The sequence below is a fragment of the Nannizzia gypsea genome, genomic scaffold, assembly GCF_000150975.2.
Source record: "Nannizzia gypsea CBS 118893 supercont1.2 genomic scaffold, whole genome shotgun sequence".
Lineage (NCBI taxonomy): Eukaryota > Fungi > Ascomycota > Eurotiomycetes > Onygenales > Arthrodermataceae > Nannizzia > Nannizzia gypsea.
Genome location: NW_003345200.1, coordinates 710,079 through 732,388, shown reverse-complemented (window position 1 = coordinate 732,388; position 22,310 = coordinate 710,079). Strand labels below are relative to the sequence as shown.

The 22,310-nt window shown below is 50.4% G+C and overlaps 12 protein-coding genes across 12 annotated transcripts; 7 read left to right on the top strand and 5 right to left on the bottom strand.

Moving 5' to 3' along the window:
• Positions 1-415: 415 nt before the first annotated feature.
• MGYG_02277 (hypothetical protein) lies at positions 416-970 on the top strand (the record flags this gene model as incomplete). The annotated part of the gene is made up of 3 exons (XM_003174699.1): positions 416-742; positions 797-891; positions 946-970. 3 exons carry the CDS (start codon positions 416-418, stop codon positions 968-970), a joined length of 447 nt encoding a protein of 148 aa, XP_003174747.1.
• Positions 971-1,796: 826 nt separating this feature from the next.
• Positions 1,797-2,177, top strand: MGYG_02276 (hypothetical protein; the record flags this gene model as incomplete). The annotated part of the gene is made up of 2 exons (XM_003174698.1): positions 1,797-1,959; positions 2,053-2,177. The coding sequence occupies 2 exons, from the start codon at positions 1,797-1,799 to the stop codon at positions 2,175-2,177; spliced, it is 288 nt and encodes a 95-aa protein (XP_003174746.1).
• A 1,370-nt stretch (positions 2,178-3,547) lies between these two features.
• MGYG_02275 (hypothetical protein) lies at positions 3,548-5,727 on the top strand (the record flags this gene model as incomplete). The annotated part of the gene is made up of 2 exons (XM_003174697.1): positions 3,548-4,247; positions 4,307-5,727. The coding sequence occupies 2 exons, from the start codon at positions 3,548-3,550 to the stop codon at positions 5,725-5,727; spliced, it is 2,121 nt and encodes a 706-aa protein (XP_003174745.1).
• A 512-nt stretch (positions 5,728-6,239) lies between these two features.
• MGYG_02274 (DNA-directed RNA polymerase II subunit RPB3) lies at positions 6,240-7,409 on the bottom strand (the record flags this gene model as incomplete). Its single annotated transcript, XM_003174696.1, has 2 exons — positions 6,240-6,669; positions 6,730-7,409. 2 exons carry the CDS (start codon positions 7,407-7,409, stop codon positions 6,240-6,242), a joined length of 1,110 nt encoding a protein of 369 aa, XP_003174744.1.
• Positions 7,410-8,155: 746 nt separating this feature from the next.
• MGYG_02273 (diphosphoinositol polyphosphate phosphohydrolase aps1) lies at positions 8,156-8,791 on the bottom strand (the record flags this gene model as incomplete). The annotated part of the gene is made up of 2 exons (XM_003174695.1): positions 8,156-8,583; positions 8,746-8,791. The coding sequence occupies 2 exons, from the start codon at positions 8,789-8,791 to the stop codon at positions 8,156-8,158; spliced, it is 474 nt and encodes a 157-aa protein (XP_003174743.1).
• A 903-nt stretch (positions 8,792-9,694) lies between these two features.
• Positions 9,695-11,445, top strand: MGYG_02272 (arginyl-tRNA-protein transferase 1; the record flags this gene model as incomplete). The annotated part of the gene is made up of 9 exons (XM_003174694.1): positions 9,695-9,740; positions 9,796-9,840; positions 9,893-10,031; positions 10,086-10,370; positions 10,428-10,688; positions 10,739-10,836; positions 10,893-10,958; positions 11,013-11,254; positions 11,317-11,445. 9 exons carry the CDS (start codon positions 9,695-9,697, stop codon positions 11,443-11,445), a joined length of 1,311 nt encoding a protein of 436 aa, XP_003174742.1.
• A 265-nt stretch (positions 11,446-11,710) lies between these two features.
• Positions 11,711-13,480, top strand: MGYG_02271 (purine-cytosine permease FCY22; the record flags this gene model as incomplete). Its single annotated transcript, XM_003174693.1, has 4 exons — positions 11,711-11,991; positions 12,063-12,230; positions 12,324-12,719; positions 12,784-13,480. The coding sequence occupies 4 exons, from the start codon at positions 11,711-11,713 to the stop codon at positions 13,478-13,480; spliced, it is 1,542 nt and encodes a 513-aa protein (XP_003174741.1).
• A 406-nt stretch (positions 13,481-13,886) lies between these two features.
• MGYG_02270 (transporter sec31) lies at positions 13,887-18,062 on the bottom strand (the record flags this gene model as incomplete). Its single annotated transcript, XM_003174692.1, has 6 exons — positions 13,887-13,931; positions 13,980-14,278; positions 14,342-17,435; positions 17,497-17,602; positions 17,659-17,775; positions 17,854-18,062. 6 exons carry the CDS (start codon positions 18,060-18,062, stop codon positions 13,887-13,889), a joined length of 3,870 nt encoding a protein of 1,289 aa, XP_003174740.1.
• Positions 18,063-18,421: 359 nt separating this feature from the next.
• Positions 18,422-19,056, top strand: MGYG_02269 (hypothetical protein; the record flags this gene model as incomplete). Its single annotated transcript, XM_003174691.1, has 2 exons — positions 18,422-18,742; positions 18,806-19,056. 2 exons carry the CDS (start codon positions 18,422-18,424, stop codon positions 18,941-18,943), a joined length of 459 nt encoding a protein of 152 aa, XP_003174739.1. The 3' UTR covers positions 18,944-19,056.
• Positions 19,057-19,198: 142 nt separating this feature from the next.
• On the bottom strand, positions 19,199-19,751 carry MGYG_02268 (hypothetical protein; the record flags this gene model as incomplete). Its single annotated transcript, XM_003174690.1, has 4 exons — positions 19,199-19,292; positions 19,349-19,361; positions 19,433-19,577; positions 19,692-19,751. The coding sequence occupies 4 exons, from the start codon at positions 19,749-19,751 to the stop codon at positions 19,199-19,201; spliced, it is 312 nt and encodes a 103-aa protein (XP_003174738.1).
• A 337-nt stretch (positions 19,752-20,088) lies between these two features.
• On the top strand, positions 20,089-20,733 carry MGYG_02267 (cytochrome c oxidase polypeptide vib; the record flags this gene model as incomplete). The annotated part of the gene is made up of 5 exons (XM_003174689.1): positions 20,089-20,158; positions 20,353-20,383; positions 20,443-20,524; positions 20,581-20,644; positions 20,702-20,733. The coding sequence occupies 5 exons, from the start codon at positions 20,089-20,091 to the stop codon at positions 20,731-20,733; spliced, it is 279 nt and encodes a 92-aa protein (XP_003174737.1).
• A 272-nt stretch (positions 20,734-21,005) lies between these two features.
• MGYG_02266 (mitochondrial dicarboxylate carrier) lies at positions 21,006-22,132 on the bottom strand (the record flags this gene model as incomplete). The annotated part of the gene is made up of 3 exons (XM_003174688.1): positions 21,006-21,713; positions 21,784-21,890; positions 22,015-22,132. 3 exons carry the CDS (start codon positions 22,130-22,132, stop codon positions 21,006-21,008), a joined length of 933 nt encoding a protein of 310 aa, XP_003174736.1.
• Positions 22,133-22,310: the final 178 nt, after the last annotated feature.

Sequence of the window (22,310 nt, the reverse complement as noted above, 5' to 3'; positions counted from 1 at the left end):
ATATACTCAGACACAATGGGCAAGGCTCCTGCTTCTTACTCTCCTGGTAAGTTGTTAAACCGATCTGACTCTGAGAAAAGGGACAGCAAAGACAGAGCTTGGAGAACAATGGAGGAGGTGCCGGATAATGATAGGAAAGATGGAAATGGATGCAATGGCCTAATTGTCACTTCAATTTGCTTGTTCGCTGCCGCTGTAGTGGTAGAGTGAAGGGTAAAAGACAAGGCTGGCTCGCACCTAGGACAGTTTCTTGGTTGAGCTTTGTCCTGTCCATCTGTCCTGCTGGCTATAAGGGTCAGTAAGGTCAAAGGCTTATCTGCATCTATCTGTGCTCTCGCCATTTTCTCCAAGCTACAGTTCTCTTATCTCGCTGCTTAATATATCGTTTGTTACCTGCTACTTGTTAAACGCCATCATGTGTGCAACATGCTCTATTTGGGGCCCGTCGGTCATTGATAGTCTTGTTGAAGCTGAGAAGCGCAGAGCGCAGCAGAAACAACAAGGGACATTAAAGGATAAAGAGAAAGCTAACATATCTATCCATAATCCAGGTGACGCCGCTAAGGGTGCCGGTCTTTTCAAGACTCGCTGTGCTTCCTGCCACACCCTCGAGGAGGGCGGTAACAACATGGTCGGCCCCAACCTTTTCGGCCTCTTCGGCCGCAAGTCTGGTCAGGTCGAAGGTTACGCTTACACCGACGCCAACAAGAGCAAGGGTGTCACCTGGGACCATGATTCTCTCGTAAGTCTGCTCCGTCGATTTCATTATACAAGCAATATTCTAACGTTGCCGTAGTTCGAGTACCTTGAGAACCCAAAGAAATTCATTCCCGGTACCAAGATGGCCTTCGGTGGTCTCAAGAAAGCCAAGGACCGCAACGACCTCATCACGTACGTTCACTTTACCCTATCTTGCTTGTAGTACCACATCTAACAACCACATAGCTTCCTCGAGGAGAAGACCAAATAAAGTTCTCAGATCGACTTATCTCCATGACACACCAATCCGCCTGTACCATCTAACTCTTCCGTATCCCATCTCCGCCTAATATTTCACTGTTTCTCCTACCGTTCCTCACCTTCACCCACACGATAATGGAATGGACGAATTACGAGGACCCAGGAAAAATAGAGGGCGGCATGTACCAATAATACCAAAAGATCATTTTTCTTATCACTTAGATGTTACACCTTTTTTCTTCGTACCATACTGTGTTTTTATCTTTTATGTTTTTGTTCCATAGTGCCTGCATCTCTGATAGACCAAGGGAAATCTTCTGTCTGACTCCTGTCCTCCCCTACCAACCTGTAACATGTCTGCTTCCTTTTGATGTGGTGCACCCTTTGGTATTAGGGCTTCACCTTATGATAAAATGAATATTAATCTCCGCTCTCAATCTCGTCAATATCCACTGTTTTCTACCCTTGGTAAACAGTATTTTTTGTATTTGTGTTGGTATTTGTTGGTTACCTATTGGCTATGGTAGAATAGTATAGAATATTGAACAGAAAGAAAGCTATCCTTACAAAGTTCTGCGTGTTTATAGTAAGAGACCATTCCTTAATGTCCACTTCTAGCAAATTAATGCTTCCAAACAATGTATCAAATACGGCTTTCCCTTGAGGGTATAAGCTGTATCCACAGTTGATATTTGACGGTAATGATACCACCAGAGTATTTAAGGTTATTTCAACCACGGTTTTCAACACCCACACAAACCAACAACTCCAGAACCGTGGAAGACCGCTCGGGGTATCAAAACACACAGGAATACGGAGTACAAACTGGCGAACCTATGCCTCTTCATGAAGATGCTGAGATGACTAAAGGAAAGACAGGCCTGGGGATCAGACGACAACGCGGCGCAAGACCCTCTACCACCAAAGCCACCCCGCCTATTGAAGTCCAAGAACATCAACGTAATCAGGACGATCCACGAAGAGCTCTATACCCGTCAGGTGAGTGATGGATATTCTTGTCTCTGCTATGTCGACCTTACAGGCTGAGGTATACGGAGTACGGAGTAGCCACTGACAAAGTCCAGTTGATAGCAGACGTTATTCAACACTCCCTTGACAGGAGACTTATCCCGCCTGTCAACCGGGACGCTGGCACATCAACGACTCCCGGTTTTTTGCCGCTAGACAGTGGAGGACGGCCAGCGCAGACTTGGTAGAAAGAGGTCAGATGATACTTGTACATGGGCCTAACGGTGCTATGTGGATATCAGAAGATGGGCACCCCTCATGCTCTCTCACGGTTCCCAACGATGATGAAGATCTCGAGCCGGACAATAACGAGAGCTCTTATGCAAAGAGCAAAGGTTATAGTTGAAGACACAACTGGGGGGGTGGTAACAAGAGTTGGCATCCTGCCGAGAGGAGTCTGAAATGAAGAACTAGCGATGAGCTTGACGGGCCACGGGCTCGCCCGCATCAACGATGAAGAAGTACGTACCAGAGGCACCGGCATCCTGGCCAATAAGTAGCATCATAAGATACAGGCATTGCAGATGAAACACGGCTTCCCGTCGCATTATTGGACCAGCCACCGCCACTGGGCCCGATTACTGGCTGAGAGTGCAGGTCAGTTGGGTGCATCTCCAGCCAACCATGCGCCCGGCGGAGTTACCCTGTAAGACCCGGGCCAGTTGCGAGCCCAGAGAGGACCAGCGACGATTCTCGAGCTTCTGCTGAGACGAGAGGGCGGGGATCTCTCGCAGTTCATGATAACGTGACGCAAGTTCCTGGTTGTCCGGCCTCGATGTTCGACTTCGGCCGCAACTTTCAACTACTTCGGCTTCGTCTCTTGAGTAGCTACAGAGTGATATATTCCACCGTCAAGAGCAAACGAAGTGCAGAAAAGAAAACTACGATTTATAAATACTGAAACTGAACAAACAGGCTGACGATCCAGGCAGAACTGGTGTGGACACTGGCGGCGACTATCGATATCGCGCCTGTTTGAACCAAATACGAAGAGCGATAAGACTCAAGAATCAGACCTCAGGTCTTATGAATGAATGCTCCAGAGAAAGTCGCTCTGAGTGTCTCTGAATGTATAAATGCCCAGTTTGAACTTGATCCTTTGCTCTGGATTCATCTGAACCGTGTTTCTTACACAACGGACAGCGCATCGCATCGCATCGATCGCATCTTCAACAGTGAACGGTCTGAGATACGACACTTCATCTTTCTCATTCTCTAGCCTACGCAAGGCAGCAGTCGCTTTCTTCTTATCGATAACTACGTCCTTTGTGTCTTTAGCTACGTTGTTCCTACATTTGCAACCGAGGGTAAGGCGGAAGATACCTTGTGAGCACAGTCGCAAACATAAATCTGACTCTAGAAAAGAGATATCGAGACACATCGAGATATCGACGTGCATATCAAACGTCGTACCCAGTCAGCTCATCATTGACAGCAAGACAGCCGTTTCCAAGGCGCCTATCAGGCCTGGGTGAAACGAAACAGCTCCCCCTCCGCGCAGAAAGACTACACGGCCAGCGCATAGCTGAAGTAACAAGGAGAGGGAGACGTCGCTGCCATGATGGCAACGGATCCCATACATGATCTGGATAACGTCTTTGATGACCATCCGTCCCTCGATGCCTCACTAGAAGACTTTGAAGAACAGTACGCGCACAGGTCGCCGTTCTTCGGTCTTCCGTCGCAACATTCTGGTTTCCGCTCGGGTATTTCAGAAGCTTCCCCGTCTGAGCAAGATGGGGATATCTCTCGATCAAGCAGTCCGTGGTCTCCACCTGGGCTACGAGCCACATTCACAAAGCCAGAATATCAAACGCCGAAGCAGAATTCTGCTCTGGGCTATCACCCGGCCATGATGGCAGGCGCCGCATGGTACAGACAGCAACCGTACATGCGGAACCAGCCTGACTTTAAACCAGAACATTTGCAGCCACATAGCCCTGGTAGTCGGTCCAGGGAAGTCAGTCCACAATATGAGGATGCGCCTGAGAAGCCGACGTCCTCGAGCACGGCCACAGTAACACTAAAGGAAGAGTCAAGTGAACTGATACTACCAGCTACCATACCACTGCCCAACGGAACAGATTCACCTGTCAAAGGCCGTTCTCCAAGTCCGCCTCCAGAAAGCAGGGGAGAACCCAAAAAAGCCGTAGCAACATCGGCAACAGAAGCAGACGACAAGAACAAAGGTGGTAAACATGAGTTCAAGGCAAGCTCTGATTTGAAACTGGAGAAAGAGCCTGAGTCGATTACGAACTGTAAGAAGGCTTACTATATTTCAGAATCTGGTTGGAACCATGACTTATTGACCGTCTAGATATCCGATTTGCAGTCCGCGCTGAAGTCCAGCATCGCGAACCATTTGTCGCATTCTTCAACTACATGGGAGCAAAGTTCGATTCAATGACACAAACGAGGTCGTCGACACTACTGTCCGTGGCGGTTGCGCTGATATCACTTACATTTATGCGGGCGTTATTCTTGCCGCCGCCGCTACCGCCTGTGCCGGACATTGTCAAGCTATCTAGCTTCACACGCTCGTTTGAGCCGTTAATATACTATTCGGAGAACGGCGTGCAGCAGATTGGTACGTTGCAGGAGACCGGGGTTGCCGTATGGGACCTGGCCGAGTCCGTACGAGGAACAAACATGACCAGTGCTCCGATTATAGTGAGAGAGCTTGACGAACTATCTCAATCGCTGAACTCGCTCTCGCTGGAACTCACGCGGTTCTTCGCCAACGTCGATGCAGACATTGATTCCATACTGATTGTCATGGAATGGGCGCGAAGAGAGCTGGAAGCCTTATCATCTCAACCACCCAATACCCTATCCTCAATATTCTTCGACAACTTCCACAACATGCTGTCTCGCCTGGGCGTGCTTGAGACTCTACCTACCAGCCTATCCGCCAATGCAAGCAACGGTCTCGGCAACGAAACAATCACCGAAATGCCTGTAGCACCCATCCCCACGCGCCTTGGCTCGTTGATAACAACGCTGTTCGGCCGCACCCGCTCCCAACGCACGCAGCTAACTTTAACCCACGCCTTCACCGAGCTGCTCTCTGTGCTTGAAGAAAGCATAAACAACGAACTAACCCACTCAACCTCCCTCTTCACCCTTTTCGAGTCCATAGACAGACAATTCCTTAACCTCCAACGCACGGTTGTGCGAGAATCCAACGCCCAAGAACGCGCAGAGGGAGAACTCCTCTCATCACTATGGACCCGCGTCCTAGGCTCTAACGCAGTGGCGCTACGCAAGTACGAGAAGAACCGACGCTTGCTTTCCTCCGTACGCCAACGGACAGTCGCAAACAAGCACCTCCTCATGGACCATCGAGGCAGACTCCTCGCACTCAAAGCGAACCTCGAAGCCCTCCGGCGCAAACTTGTCAGCCCGCTTCTCAGAGGCGGCAACAGTTCAATGGGCATGACACTTGGTCCGTTGATGGGTATAAGCACCACTTCCGCACATGGCGGTGGCGTCGGAGGTTCGGGAGAGGATGCGGTTGGTGGAGAGAATGCGATGGAGATGATTATACATGGCCAGATCAGGGGGTTGGACGGGGCGCACGATTATCTTAAGGAAGTGCGGGATAAGCAGAAGGCGAAGTTGATGGAGATGGTGTATGGAGCTGGACGACGGGTTGGTGGGAATCCGTTGGTAGAAGGGGATATGGACGGGGAAGGAGAGGCGGAAAAAGCTGATCTGGAGGATATTGAGGAGAAGTGAGCGGAGTTAACTGGGCTGGCTTTATTTGCATCTCGTCTCATACTCTGGTATCTACTTGCATGGGAGGACGCCCTGACGGACTGCCACGGCGTTTTTTTTGATAAGCGTGTTACGGACATTAACAAGGTGAGTGGCTGTTTATACTCCTGGCATATATGGATGTATGCTGACAGCGGGTATAGATTGTTTGGTATCTTTCTTTCTTCATCTTCACTTGGTCATATTACTTCATGTATAGGACATATTCTCATAGCATAGCATTTTTAACTAACTAGTTATATCTTCACTCATCATCACCCTCACCTTCAACCACATAACTTGACTGGATATGGCTTGTATAAACAAAATAAATAAATAAAATATAATAAATAGCCAAACGAGTATGCCTTCGCTTTTATGTTATGGTACAGCAAATGAGCCCCAGCCGCAAAACCCCCACGCGCCAACACCGGTAGCAACCCGTTGAAGTAAAAAGGTAAAAAGGTAAAAGGTAAAAAAGGTAGATAAAATGATTAAAAGCCGTATCCCTGACCATAAGGCGTAGCACCGTAGGGCGTTGCACCACCGGCCCCGCCCCAAACACTCCCACTGCCGCCTGCACCAGCAGCACCCGAACCAGGCCCAGCTCCATTCGCACCCCCGTACGCAGTGAACCCGCCATCGATGCCCTCCGGCGGCTCATATGCATCGGGACTCCTGGCGCCGGCTCCATCCTGCTCGACTCCACCGTTAACCATGCCCTGGCCGTCGGAACCAGTCAGGCCGGAGATGATCTCGGCAAGCTTTCGCTGCATCATGATGATACCCTGCTGCACGACAGCGTCAGGCTCGAGGTTTCCTATACTTTCTATATCGATGTAGAATGTGTTGGGAGCAGCGTCATAGTCGAACGGGAGGTCTTTAGGGTGGGCTGTTTCCCATCCTGCGTTGGCAGAGAGGGGCCTACACCAGTTAACGCAGCACGCAAAGAAGGGTTCGTTGGTCCATCCATAAGTAACTTACCACTCCTTGATGGGATCTTCTTCAAACCAATAGTCGACATGACGCAGGTTATTATGCGGATCATACTCGAACCCAACCGCCGCAGTCGGAGCCCACTTGGCATGTTCCTTCGCAATGCCCTTCTTGACGATACAATTGAACTTAACCTCCTGCCCCCGTCGAAGCTTACATATAATCGGTCCCTTCCCTTCCGGATCCGTAACAACGGGGTTCCCAACCCACTCGTTCGCCCTGTCGCCCACCACGACCAGATCCCTGGCATACACCTTCATGATATCCTCTGAGGTGCACTTGGCGTGTAGGGAGAGGTTGATGACGCAGCGCGCACAGCCTGCTTCGCAATCGCAGTCTCGCGAGTACAGCATATCTGTGTCGCAGTTTTTCGAGCAGAGGGGGATCAGGCCTAGACGGTGGGAGATGAATTCGTCAGGGAGCACGGAGGTGTTTACTTCTATTTCGACGACGTCTATTGCGACGGTGGGGATTTCGGCGAGGATGGTGCGGCGGAAGGAGTTGGCGAAGGCGAGGTCGACGGAGCTGAGGCGGAAGTCTACGCGGTATGGTTCTGCCTGGGAGGTGTTAGGGGGGACTGGTATAAGAGGGTATAAAGGGTATGAGCTCACTTCGCGGACGGTGACCTGGGGCCCCTGGGGCTCTATGTCCATGGCGTCGTAGTCCATGGTGTATGAGAGGTATATATCAGCGTTTCAGCAGTGCGTTGGTGCAGTATTAACAGTGGTATCAAGCCGTGGACGGTGTAGAGTCGAGCAGCGAAAAAGCAGAGATCGAGCTGTCCGTTGCAGTTGCAGTTGGCGATAAATTGATGAAGTCGTTGATTCGACTGCTTAGTCATTACAGTCACTATTTAGTCATTTCTTAGTCACTCTTAGTCGTTTAGTCATCTCTTAGTCGCCCGGGAGTAACAACGTTTATCCGCGTATCAAAATTGACCTCCGGAGAATTTTTATACAGAAGATCAAAAGCGATAAAAGTGTTTCAGAGAAGAAGAAAAGAAGAAACGCCATCCATTCTATGCTTTTCGGTATCAACTGTTTTCTATCTCTATCACCAGACCATAAACCAAAAAAAGCAGCAGAAAAGAGAAGCCAAAAAAGCAAAAAACAGGGCAAAGGATGATGGATGATGCTATGCAAGTAGAAAGGAAGACCGAGACTCGTAACCAATGCTTTTGTGTCAACGAACGATGCCAATGCAGGGAGGAGGATAAGGCGGTTAAAAGAAAAGGCAGAAAAAGGAAGCAAAAAACGAAAAAAGTAAAGAGGATTACAAAAAAACAATATATCCAAAGATCGATCCAACCCAGGCGTAAATGATATGTATGTAAATGCGGGGGAAGAAGAGAATCAGTCATCATGAATGGAAGTCCAGTATAGAAGTCAGGATGTGTTGTGTCGAGTGACTGGGGTCACCGCTTGATGGAGCTCCTGTTGAGGGCGTCGAGCAGCTCCGGCCGCGCAACCAACGCCGCCGCCGCCTGCGGATAAGTCACCCACTGCCTCTTCCGCTTGTGCATCTCAGGCCACTGGCTCTCCTCGCGATCCACGCGCACCTCGAAGAACTGGTAGAGCACGCGCGGCGCCTTGGCCGATATCTGCACTGCGCTGCGCATGTCGGGGATCTTGCCCAGGTCTGAGGTGACGGTGCAGACGACGCCGGCCTCTTCCCACGCCTCGCGGACGGCGGCGACCTGGGCGGAGGGCTCGTCGAGCTCCCAGCCGCCCTTGGGGAGCACCCAGGCGCCGGGGCGGGCAGATTGGATGAGCAGGACCTTGGACTTGTCGGGGGAGAGCGGGACGACGCCTGCGACGAGACGCTCGCCTGTCGGTGAGTATCCTAGGTCGCCGTTAGCATCTTGTCTTTGTATCTTATCGTTGCGTCTTTCTTTCTGTCTGTGTCTCGAGTCTTTGTGCGGGAGGAAGAGGAAAGGCTTTGTGGTAGGGGAAGAGAGAGGGAAGGGGAAACACGTGCGCGAACCCCGGGCTGGGAGCTTCTTACGCTGGTTTGTCCGGCCAGTTCGGGCTTCCATGGTGCGAGTAGCCATGATGAGAGGAAGACAGAGCAGTTGGTGGTAGAGCAGTGGTAGAGCAGTAGTAGAGCAGAGGAGGGAGCAGAGGTAGGAGGTAGAGAAAGTAAAGAAGAAGAAGTGGGAGTTGAGTGGTAGAGGTAGAGGTAGAGGTAGAAGGTAGAATGGAGACTAGCGCAGTCAACTACGTAATTGACAGAGACGAGATTGAGAGAAGAGACGAAGAAGAGAAGAAAAGAAGAAGAAGAAAAAAGAAGAAGAAAACAAAAGAAGAGAGATCGATTTACGATGTCTTCTTACTGGCCGCAGCTTCGACTCTTCTGCCAGTTACAGTTGCTGTCTTGTCCCCTTGCCGGGTCTCCCTGTCATCGAGTTGACGAGCTTTTGCTGGGCTGCGTCTTCCCTGCTCGCTTTCACCGCCGGGACGAGCAGAGAAAGGCTCCTGACGGGTTCAGGGATGAGAAGGCAGCATTTACTTCCTTACCTCCTTACTTTCTTACTTCTTAGTTACTTACAGGCCAGGGATGCATCTCGGGTGTCTTTGTCTTGTCCCTTTTTTCTTTTTCTGCTTCTCGTCCGTCGATGGCTTCGTCTTCCCCGGCGCCCTGTCACATCCACTCGACAGCGCGACATGACATGGCAGGCGACTAAGACGAGACGCAGACTTGGTCTGAGTCTTAGTCTCGCAGTCTCTTCTCTTCTCTTATTCTCTTCTCTTTTCTATTTCCATCTTCACTTCGTCTTTTCTTTCTCTCCTTTTTTATGCTTAGTAAGTTATAGATCACGTGACAGATTCACCGCGACTGAAGTAAATAAAACAACGAGAAGCGACAGCGAGATGGGAATAGAAGATAGTAAAGACAGAAGATAGAAGAGAGTAATAAGAGTATAATAAGATAGTCATAAGAAGTAGAGTCAGTCATGGCAGACCTCAAGATGACCGAGATGTCCTACTTCTCGCCCATGGGTAGGCAGACTCCCTCCCTCTCTGCTGCTGCCCCAAACTAGGCTGACCTCCCCAGGCTACCAGAGAAACACCTGCGGATACTGCAAAAAGGCAGAGGGCAGTCAGTCTCCCTCACACACTCACACTTATACCCTTGAAAGCTGACTGGAAAGGCGCAAGCTACTATGCTTCCTCCACCTCTGTCCGCGCGGAAGAGTACGAGACGCTCATGGACCGCGGATGGCGCAGGTCGGGCTCGCTCTACTACAAGCCTAACCTCGCCCGCTCCTGCTGTCCTCACTACACCATCAGGTACTCCATACCATCTTCCCTCTACTTATATGCTGTATTAACTAGTAGGAACAGACTTGATCCGGGTGAATATAGACCCCGCAGGGACCAGAGAAAGGCGCTGAACAGGTGGACCGCGTTCGTGCTGGGGCCAGAGTATACCCATGCAGCAGCACGTCTGTGTCCCCGATCAAGACAGGAGAAGAAAAGACATGACCAGACGTTTGATTTGAGTCAACGGGTGCATGAGATGGAGTACCCTTCTCTGCCTAGGCCTGTCAACCCGCTCACCAAGAGGACTATTGAACCCGCACATAAGTTTGAAGTCAACATCGAAGCAGACTCGTTCTCGGTAGCAAAGTAGGTCACCTCTTTGCCTTTTTCTTAAAATAGGTGTTTAGGTGCTGATGGTGGCAGGTTTGAGTTGTTTCTGAGGTATCAGACTACCATACACAAAGAGCACGAGTCACGCTGGAAACGCTCTGATTTCGAGCGGTTTTTGTGCGCTGGCATCAAGAGGAAGACAGTCAAGCATGCTGTCAAACAGGAAGATGGAAGTACCGCTACCATAGAGCAGAAGGTGGGCTCGTACCACCAGTGCTACCGTCTTGATGGGAAGCTGGTTGCTGTGGCTGTGCTGGACTTGCTGCCTCGCTCCGTTAGTTCAGTGTATATTTTGTACGTCAGCCTTATCTTTACTTATGTGCATCTTATACTGACTGTTATAGTTACGATCCCGAGTACGAAAAGTTCGAGTTTGGCAAGCTAAGTGCCATGAGAGAGATTGCCTTGACCCAAGAGATGCATCTCCAACACTACTACATGGGTACTGAAAACTATTTCCCTTTACTCTTCCTCCTGTTGACGTACTAATGACTCCAGGATATTATATCCACTCATGTCCTAAGATGCGGTACAAGGGTACTTTCAGACCACAGTACATACAGGGTGTGTACCCCTCCCTTCTACCTACTGTTTCACCCTAGCTAATATGAATTACAGACCCAGAAACGTATGAGTGGCACTCTCTGGACGAAGTGTTTGCTCCCAAACTAGAAACACAACGCTACTTCTCGACTTCAGGCCAACAAATACCCGATGACTACGAAGATATACCGGATGAAGACGCCCTCTCGTTATTTGACCTGCACATGCCGGGCGTCTTGACTGTAGAGCAGCTTAAGTCTACCATCGACCTCGACCACTGGCATCTCCTCATTCGCAACATGCTCGTAGAAATGATAGTATGTTATTAACCTCTGCTCTTCTAGCATTCCATATAGGTGTGATGGTGCTAACAGTGCAGGACTTGGTTGGATGGGAGGACTCGAGTGTCACTAATCCACAGTCTATCAAGGGTATCGTTGCCGAACTTGCCGCTTCCTTGGGTCCAGAGGTAGTCAAGAACTCTGCCGTCGTCATGTTCCAGAGCTAACACTACGTCTGTTCCTCACTATTTTGGTCTCGATGTTACATAGTTGGTGATCTATAAATAGTGACGTGATAACTAGCCGCGAGCGGGGCGGTTTTAACTAGCGCAGCCGCCGGCACGTGAGTCAAGCTTCGGCAAAGCAAAAGTTCAGCTTTTCGATATTTTATTCTTATTTCTTTCTTTGGATATTTTCTAGTTATTTCATTTCCATATATCTCACTGGGTTGGAGGTGTTTTTTGGCGTTGCATAGCTTGTCTGCATCCCGCCATGGCACATTCAAGCAGACAACCATCTCCCAGCGGGGCAACTTCCACACCCGAGGACATCGAAAAACACCCGGCACCACCCACCGAGTCATCGGCATCAGCACCAGCTGCAACCCAGGCACCACCAACAGTACAAAGCTACATATCTACATTCTGGTCCCGTCTCGCATCATGGGGCGTCGAGCTACGAGGCATCGTTCCCGTCGACCTCAAGGACCGGACAGATAGGAATGTATTCAGCTTATTCGTCCTCTGGTTCACTATCAGCTGCAACCTGCTACCGTAAGCTAGATGCATAACTGTCAACTTCCCTGCAGTGAAACATCCAGCCACTAACTAACCAACGAACGCAGCGTTATAACGGGCATGGTAGGCACGTTGAGTTTAAAATTGAGCTTGCGCGACGCTTCGCTGGTGATTATCTTCTTCAACTTACTATGCACTGTTCCGCCCGCATACCTTTCCGTCTTTGGACCGAAGACCGGCATGCGGCAAATGATACACGCCCGCTATAGCTATGGGTGCGTCATCCCTTGCCAAACTATCAATTATCTTTTTGCAAAACTATATTCATACCCCGGCTCGTTGCATGGCCCATCTAACGCCGTTGATAGGTTATATCTAGTTAACATCGTGGTGCTGCTAAACATGTCAACCATGTCGGGCTTCACCATCATAAACTGCGTGATAGGTGGACAAACTCTCTCAGCTATCAATGGCGATCTAAGCGTAAACGTCGGCATTGTTATCGTAGCATGCGTGGCACTGTTTATTTCGTTCTTCGGGTATCGGGTTCTATACCACTATGAGAAATGGGCCTGGATACCCACGCTGATCTCGCTGGTGATCGCCACGGGCTGTGGAGGGAAGTATCTCGCCAACCAACATACTCCACCACCAGCAACAGCGGTACCCATCTTATCATTCGGAGGCCTCCTGGCGGGTTTCCTTATCCCCTGGGCAGCGCTGAGCTCAGATTACTGCGCTTACTTCCACCCAAGCGTGAACTCGTGCGTCCTTCCCGAACTATCTATTACCCACTTAACTAGAAACATGCACACTAACACCTAGTAGAAAACACGTCTTTGCAGCCGTATACGCCGGCCTCTGTCTACCCAATATACCCCTAATGATCCTCGGCGCAGCAATAGGCGGCGCAGTACCCAACATACCCAGCTGGTCTACCGCCTATGAAACTGGTTCGGTCGGAGGGATACTCGCAGCCATGCTCTCTTCCGCAGGCGGATTCGGCAAATTCATCATCGTCCTGCTCACCTTCTCTACCCTCGGCAACATCGCTGCAAGCATATACAGCATCTCACTAAACTTCCAGCTTCTACTACCTGTACTAGTCCGCGTACCACGCGCCATCTTCGCTATAGTGTTTATAGCAATAGTGATACCGGTATCGATTCGAGCGGCGGTAAGTTTCTTTGTCTCGCTTGAGAATTTCGCTGCCGTCATATCATATTGGTCTGCTACGTTTGTAGCCATCATCGCTATCGAGCATGTCATTTTCAGGAAAGGCGATTACGCCTCGTATGATGCTGAGATCTGGAATAATGCCGCTGCCTTGCCGAGTGGTGTGGCTGCTATAGCTGCTGGTGCGCTTTCGTTTGCGCTCGTAGTGCCGTGTATGTTGCAGACTTGGTTCCAGGGCCCGATTGCGAAGGTTACGGGAGATATTGGATTTGAAGTTGCCATGGTTTTAAGTGGGATTTTATACCTGCCCTTGCGAGCGTTGGAGATTAGGGTTCGGAAAAGGATATAGCTTTTCTGAACTTTACCTTGGACGAACATGGATGCGTACATATGGGGTTGACGGTATATATGAGTGACGAAACGAACGGTATATATATAGAACATCATATAGAGCAATCAATACATTAATATAAATGAGTACTTAATATCAACATCATATCAAAACCTCATTATCAGTTGTCCTTGCTTCCATCCCTTTTTGGTTTTGCCTTGTTGCCTCCAGGGGGCTATACACCTGCCATCTCTCTATTTCAACCACAAGAACCGAAATCGAAATAGATGCAAAATCAACTCCAACAGAGAAAAGGGCCATGTACGATCATCTTCATAGCGACATTTCAAAATCCAGGCGTTGTGGAAAAGTGCTAAATGCTAGTTCAAAGGGTGAAGAGAAAGTGAGGCTTTTTTCATTTCGTTCATGGCGTCGCTTTGCTCATGCCAATCAATCGTTTCACACCGACCTGGATGAAAATTAGTATGTAGATTGATTAAATCTGGTAGTAACTTACCATCCAGTTTCCGCATTCGTCGGTGCGGTTGGTCAGGATATCCAAGTGAATTGCTTGCGCGGCTTCATATTCTCTGCTCTGGATGGCTCGGGCTAGTTCAATCATGCTGTCGATTGTGCCTGGCTTCAGCAGGTCTTCGTTGTTCAGGTGATCGAACAGGATGTTTAGTCTTCGTTCAGTGTCGTTGACTTGCGCCTTGAAGCTAGATGGAGCACGAGATTTTACGCGCTGCATATCAGCGGAGAGAATGTCGAAGATTGGCCTGGCGTTGTCTGGGATGTGAGAACGATCACCGGCAGCTATGGACGGGTTAGTTATCGGTTACAAACGTGTATTGTTGAAGTGGTAGATGGTCAACTTACGGTGTTTGGGAGGGGCTGCAGGAGCTTTCTTCTGCGACTGGCCAGTACTTGGTCGGGAGTCTGGTCGTGGAGGAGCACCGGTATGTGGTGGTGGAGGAGGCTGAGTGAACTGGCCCCCTTGTGGTGCATATGGTCCCTGGGGAGGTCCTCCCTGTGGTGGTGGTGCGGACTGGAACCGCTGAGCTCCGTATGGGCTTGGGCCTGGCGCCTGTTGGGGTGGCCCGGGAGGCCCGGAGGGTACAGTTGATCCAGCTGGGTGAGAAGGCTGGGACGACAGATTTGGAGCATATCGGTTTGATGGTGGTGCGCCGGCTGGTGGAGGGGAATATGGGGATGCACTGCGGGCGATGGGTGGAGGGCCACCGGCCACTCCTGTTGGTGGATGTTGTGTTGGAGGGGGAGCATACAGGTTTGCAGTAGATGATGGGCGTTCTGGTGGCACGAATTGAGAGCCTCCTGCAGAGCCTGGAGGAGTTGCATGTGATGCTGCTTGGAAGGGGCCCTTTGGTGGTGGTGGAACGGGCATCGAGGCTCGCTGTCCGGGACCTGGGGGGCCAGGGGGTGGAGGAGGGCTCCGGGTCTGCTGCTGCTGCTGCTGATTGGGGAACGGTGAACTGATAACCGCAGGTCCCTGACTTGGAGTTCCGCGTCGAGGGGTGGGGGTCCTTGCAAACCCTTCGGGAAGATCGTTCCAAGCAGGGACATTGGTTCGTTCCGTGTGCGGCTTCACTGTAGAGGGTGATTGGGTTAAGCCTCTAGGAGGGGGCGGAACTCCATGGGCTTGCTGACCAGGGAATAGAGGAGGGGCGATACCAGGCTGCTGCGACGGTTGGTAACCGGCAGCGGGTGCGTAGTTCGATGCCTGGGCACTTGGAGCGTAAGGATTGGCGGGTTGGCTGAAAGCCGATGGCGCATACGGGTTGTTTGGGGTTGGTCCACGGTTTACCATTGGCGGCTGCTGGGGTACTTGAGGCTGGGGAGGAGCATACCCTCCAAGAGCCGGCTGAGGCACAGCTGCTGAAGCTTGTCTGGCAGCTGGAATATGCGCCGTGGGTGCTTTGGTGGCGGCCTTGGTGGTGGTGGTGACGGTAGCTTTCTTTGTGGCCAGTTGGATGCGGTTCTTTGCGGTGCCTCCTGCAGGATGGCTGTCTGGCAGCAAGCTGAGGTATTTCTCTGCTACATCCAATCTGCCATGAGTAGCAACGATCTCGGCATACTCGATGTACTTGTCGTAGAGAGAGCTGAGTTTCCAGTCCGATGGCTTCTCTTTTTCAGCGTCAACGAACCTAGATACCTGGCGGAAGACTGTGACCTTCTCAATAAAGTCCCTGAGAACTTGTACGTGGATGGAAAATCCAGTCTCGCCAGAGGCATCTTCAACCATCTTGTTCTCGTTCTCCTTGAGTTCCTGGATCCAGATGGACACAACCTTCTCCAACTTGGAACTGGCCAAGTAGCAGAAAGAAGCGTCCTTGCGAGTCTCCTTGCTGTCATGAGTTCGCGAGTACTCCTCTAGTCTATCGCCAAGGGCTTCACAAAGATCGGGATACTCCTTGTCATCAGCAAAGGTGCAAATGACAGCAACAATCTCCTTCCAGTTTTCAAGGTCGGCATTGTGAACAACATCCCAAATATCCTTGCCAGCGATAGATGCTAGTAGGCGGACATAGCTTGGTCCCTCGCATTTCTTGAGGAAGTATGCCTCCTGGGCTTTTTCAATGCACGCCTGACCTCCAGACAAAGCAATCATAAGAGCGTCGGCCACCCGGTCCTCCTTTAGACAGGTTTCAAGGGCCATTTCAAACTTGCCTTGTATAAGAGCTTTGGTGATTGCCTTATCCGCTTCAGTCTCCTCTCCTGTGAACAGTTTGAAGGGACTGTTGGTCTTGGCATCCTTGGAGGCAGAGAGATCGTTCAAGAAGCTGTCACTCTCGCTATCAGCACCAGTGTCAAAGATAGAAGTAAGCCTCTTATGTTTCCTGGCTCCTGGAGGGGGTACAAGAGACGACTTCGGTTTCTCTTCTGCTTTTGGTTCTTCCGTCGTTGTTTCTTCTGCGTCCTCCTTTGTCAGCCCAAGCTTGGCTAAGCTGTCTGCAGCCTCATCGGCATCTCCCGAGAATCCAAGGTGAGTGATGAGTTCCTTTCGAGGACTCTCCGACAGTAACGTAGTCATAACCTTCCAGTCAGACTTCTCCTCGTCAGTCTTGGCCTCGGCAGCTCGAGACTCGCAAATGCTACGGACATCTCCAGAGCTTAATGCGGACTCGAAAGCATCAGTAGCAGCGCCGATGCTGGCATCTACCTCAAACTTGCTGATACGGACGGTCGAGGTTCGTGTCCCTGGTGCAGTCACCACCGAAATGACTCTTCCACCAAAGCCAAAGTTGGCGGTGGTAGGACGCTCGAACCATTTAGGAGCCTTTGGTAGGGAGAAAGTAGGTCCCTGTGGTTGAGTCTGGGCCTTGGCAAAGAAGTCTTCGTCATTAAGGGGTTGCGCATCGTCTCCCTTTTGCGCCGTTTCCGGGTTGGTGTTCTGAAGGGTCTGCACGGAGATATTTCCATCCAAAGAGGCAGTAGCAAGGATGTTGGGGTTGGTTGGGTTAAATCGAGTCTGGAAAGTGGCGTTTGTAACGATTGGGAATTCTCCGTATGCCTCGCCGGTCTGTGGATTCCAGCAAATATTTCGGTTATCCTCACCACTGGAAAGGAGGAGTCTTGGGTCCTGGGGACACCAGGACAGCGAGAGGACGCCGGATTCGTGGCCTTTAAGTACTCGTTCGGGAGCATTGGCATTGCGTAGGTCCCAGACAAGAATTACTGGATCGGTCTCGAGGGGTATGGAGGTAACAAGTCGGGTGGGCTTCTCTGGATCCCAAGCAATAGCACTTACGGGTTTACGCCCCAGGTTCTTAAGGGTCAAGCTCTCCTTTCCGGCCTTAGCATCCCATACCGTTACGAACCCGTCACTGTTTCCCGTGGCCAGGATATGGGGGACTTTCTTGTTCCAGTCGAGGCAATCTATCTCGACTTGGCTGGCTGCAACTTTGCCTAGCCGAGTAGGGCTCTCGATATTATTGAGATCGGTAATGAACAACTGGTAAACAACACGGTTAGAAAACAGTCATAGTATAGGCCAATTGAGGAGTGGCACTGACCTCCCCTACGCTTCCACCACTGGCCAGGAGGTTGGAATGCCGCGGGTGAAACTGAAGCGTCTTGACTGCCCCGCTATGAGCAGCCACTTTCATGGCCGGTTCACTGCTACGGACAGTCAGCTCAATTGTTTTCTGTAAGGGATCAATTCCGCAATCACGAACCTAGAGCCATCCAGCAGCTTTGCAGCGTCCCATAGGTTGAGGGCTCCGTTCTCCAATGCTCCCGCAATGAGCCCTCTAGTAGTATCATCTGTCGCCGTCCACCCAAGGTCATGAAACCTATGACAAAAACCAGTTAGCCATCATATTCAGATAACAGCATTTTCTCACCGTCGATTGTATCACCGTGCAGCTCACCTAGACTCTGTGCTAATCTTGGCTACAGGCTGCAGCTCCGCTCCCACATTCTCACTATCGAGCTTGAGATCCCACAATTCTAGAAAGGTTTCATTGGAGAAATCGACGTCGACGGCTCTGACATGGGTTCCGGTCGCTAGGAAGGGAGAAGAGTGGCCCGGGGACCAGGCGAAGGCCGCGCTGCGTGGTATCTGTCTTAGACGCACCATGGTCGACTGTGCTGATAGATACCGGGGATCAAGGAAAGCGAACTAGAAAGAAAGAAAGCAAAGGAAACCCCCGACTAGCCGTCTAGGCGGGAAGCAGGTCTCCTTTAGTGTCAAAAACGCCTTGTCAACAAGTAGACGGTAGCAAGACAAGGACAAGCTGGCTGTTTATATTTGATATATCAAAAGTCGTTTGTTGTTGGGCTTCAAAGGGGCAACAAGGTGGCCTTTTAGTATGCGGTCACGTGATGTGATATTTTGATAGACGAGGAAGAAGTGAAAGACGGGAGGCAGACAACAGCAAAGAAAGCAACAGTGTGAGGAAGACGACGGCAGGAAGACAGTAGAACACAGATTAGAAGATGACGGACGCATCCAGGCTAAAGGGCACCATCTACGTGGGCGGGCTCGACCAGGCTGTTACAGTGCGCACGCTCAGCGAGGCCTTCATTCCCTTTGGCGAGATAACTGATATCTCGCTGCCAAAGCCAGAGCTGCCGTCGTCTACAGACCTGCACCGGGGATTTGGATATATCGAGTTTGAGCTGCCTCAAGATGCCAAAGAGGCGATCGACAACATGGACCAGAGCGAGCTGTACGGGCGAACTATCAAAGTTGCAGCAGCCAAACCGCAGAAGGAGAGCAACGAGGGACTAGGCAGTAAGACAGCTATATGGGAGCAGGTATGTTTATCCTTATAATTAAGTAGATAGACTAAAAGAGTATGATGTTAATACGTTTTACAGGAGGGATATCTGGCCAAGCATGCAGTCGGCGAGGAAGACCAGGTTGCTACAGGTGAAGCCAGCACCAGCAACAGCCGGCCGGAAGATCCTATGCAAGGCCTTGAAGGACTGGACGTCGCAGGCCCGAAGCCCGCATAGTCATGCCGAGCCAGCCGGAGAGCTATCAAAATCGGGATCCCAACAACATACAGCACCGAGGAAAGCAAGCAAGCTGTGCTGAATTATCTCATATATGTACAAAGACCGCCACCGACACTCAAATTGCCGTCTTAACGATACAAGGAGATGATTGCATTAATTTTCTGCTCCTAAATCTGCTACTCGAACATCTTCTCTATGCCACGCCCATCATCCTTTCCCTTAGTGTTCCGCACCCGGAAGGGGGATCCAGGCTTAGTGATCCTCACGCTTCGATCGGGTGAGACGGAGGGTCTTGTCACCGAACAGCTTCTTTGAGCTAGAGTAGATGGCGGCACCAATGGCAACACTGGACTGTGTTAGTACAGGGTCTTTTTGGACATTTTGACGATAGCGGAATCTTACCCAAGGACGACACCTTAAGTAAATAGAAGTTAGCAAGATCAATTCAATTCCTGTGGTCAACCAATCTAGCATCATGTTACTCACCGAGAGGGATCAACTCTGGGGGAATCTTCTTGAGTGTTCGCAGACGTTGGGAGATAGTATGAGCTGGTTCAACGGGAGACTTGTCAGACGTGCTGGCGACATCAAATCCAGGCATTGGCCTGTCAGAATCGTAGATCTCGAGTGTCTAAAGCTTACCGCTTTGCTGTTCCTTCTATACAGAGCTGTTAGCAACCCCGACTCCCGGCATACAGACAGACAATCATAGCAAAAACAGATCAGCGAAAACGCAGCAACTTACGGGAATGGGCTCGAAGAGAGGTCGAGCGGCCCTGAAGCCGAGGGCACGGGTGGCAAACATGGTTGCAAGCTATCCAGACAGCTCTTTCAGACGCTGCAGGGTCGAGTTCGTGGTGCTTTGCAGTCGCTGGTGCGCAGTTCGTTCTTCGCTTGTTTGTATCGTACGTTGTTCATGGAGGAAGAAGAAGAAGTGGGAAGCGTAAAGCTGAAGGCCTGATTCGCCTGATGGGCTTAGTCATCCACTCTCACGGGACTTTTTCTCTTGTCACGCAACTTCAACTTCAACCTCACACCAACCGACGAAGATCTTGACGGACGACCGACAAGACGAGCGAAGAACAGCTTCCAGCCACGCCGAAGTCGAGAACACGGTCAATTGCGTTTGTGAACTAGCCACCATGCCTGCCGAAATCCCAGATGCCGATCCCGATGAGCCCGTCGAGACCAAGCCCTTCAAGTTCGTGACTGGTATGTTGATTCTTTCTCCGTGCTCCCCGTTTACCGGCTTAACTGGCCTTATCCGGCACTGACTGTATGCAATTGCTAACTCTGCTCGACAGCTGGTACGTGATATAGCTTTACAAACCTGTTTACGGCGACCTTCTCGTTCGAATCGGACGACCGTTTTGTGAGAGTGGTGATATGGCTGACCGCACTCTTAGGCTTTGACGCCCGTTTCCCCAACCAGAACCAGTAAGTCAAGGCCAATGGGTAGAGATATGTCACCGGATAAGATCTAATAGCGTGCCTAGGACCAAGCACTGCTGGCAAAACTACGTTGACTACTACAAGTGCGTCAACGCCAAGGGAGAGGAGTTCAAGCCCTGCAGACAGGTACTGCCCATATAGCCACCCTTAACAGACCGAATCTGTGTCTAACCTGACTCTAGTTTTTCCTTGCTTTCCGATCTCTCTGCCCCAAGTCCTGGACCGACCGATGGGACGACCAGAGAGGTATGATTCTCCTGTCGATGTGATGAGTGTTAAGTTTAATACTAACATCTGCGATAGAGTCCGGCAACTTCCCTGCTCGCCTCGACTGATAGATTTCTTTTAGGATGGTCGCGGACCGATGTCTTCACTAACACGGTTCCCGTGGCTTGCTGATGGTTAAAGAAGTGTATATAATACTGTCTCAATATTAAAGCAGGGTTTCAAAGCAAAAAAATTTCATCTTTATTACTTTTTGTATCATTAGTATCAAAATTAATAGCTAACCACCCAGCACTAGATGTAATAAGATCTAGTCTATCCCAGCGTATTAGAAACTATAGCGTATATCCTATATCCAATTGACCTTAAAATGCAACTCCAACTAGATCGATGTCTCTGATTTAACCCCCTTCAAGGCACGGTATACCTTCTTATGCTGTTCCAGGAACAGAAACGTAGCAATGGTATGTGGCCCAAGCCGGATGAAGCTAGGCGTCCATCCTCTGAACATCCAAGTAAACCCTTCTTTCTTAAACACGTCTCTCAGCAGCCCAACGAGGCTCTGTCCTTTACTCTCTGCAGGACTGGCATGCATGATTCTAGTCTTTATCACGTCCACAGGGCTGCACACAGACGTGGCTACAAACCCGGCCATGAACGAAGACGTAAAATGCGTCGTCAGGTTATCTTTCATGCCCAAGTTGCCGATACATATACCTTTGAACGTGTCATAGGTAGCCAGCTGTGAGGCAGTCATCAGCACTGCCCTCGCCGAGTTAGGCCAAACACCTCGAAAGGCACTGCTGATGCCCTCTGAGCGTATCATCCGAGCTAGCCCGTCAAGCGCATGCTTATAGTTCCTTCTCTTCTCAGGAGGAAGGCCGGCATCTGATTGCATTCGTACGTTCAATACGTCTGCGGGGTTACCTACCAGTCCGCCCAGGAAGCCGGATAGCGATGCCATGGCAATCAGCGTAGGCAGAGATGGGGGAGATGAAGGGGATGCCTCGTTGACTCGCGTCTTGAGTTCCTCATACACCCCGAACCGAGTCGTTGAATATGTCAACTGTCGTAGAACAGAGGCAGAGAGCTAACGTCATAACCATGGTCCATCAGCAAATCATTGTCCAAACTGACTCTAATCATAAAGAGCATCTTACTCCATTGTAGAGTCCTAAAAACCCTTCGTTTTTGCATATATGAACTATGGTCCGGAGCATTCCGGCTGGGTCATTTGGCCCTCGAGTTTGTAGCCGGACCTGTATAACTAGGTATCAGCATGATATCCTTCATTAAGCATCAAGCTTAGGAGGCCAAATACCTTAACTAGAGCAATCCGTTAGTATTTATGTCTCATCAACACAGTCAAGTCTATAAAACCGTCATCTCACCAAGATCCAAGGGATGTGTCACCCCCGCCGCACAGCATGAAGCTGAGCCTCCGAACCAGAACGGATAATGCACTCCAGGCTGCGAGGCGCTGTCCTTGCTCACTTCCTTTTTCCCCATATTGACGCTCGCAAACTGAGCATCCTTACCTCTAACAAAGCTGTCTAGATAGACGATGCTAAAGAAGAGCAGGAATCGCCGTTTTTCTTCCTCTTCCAACGGCTTTCCGGAGCTTTCAATTCGCTTCTGCGAGCTTCAAAATTACTTGCCTCCTTTTACAGTACGATACGCGATAGCT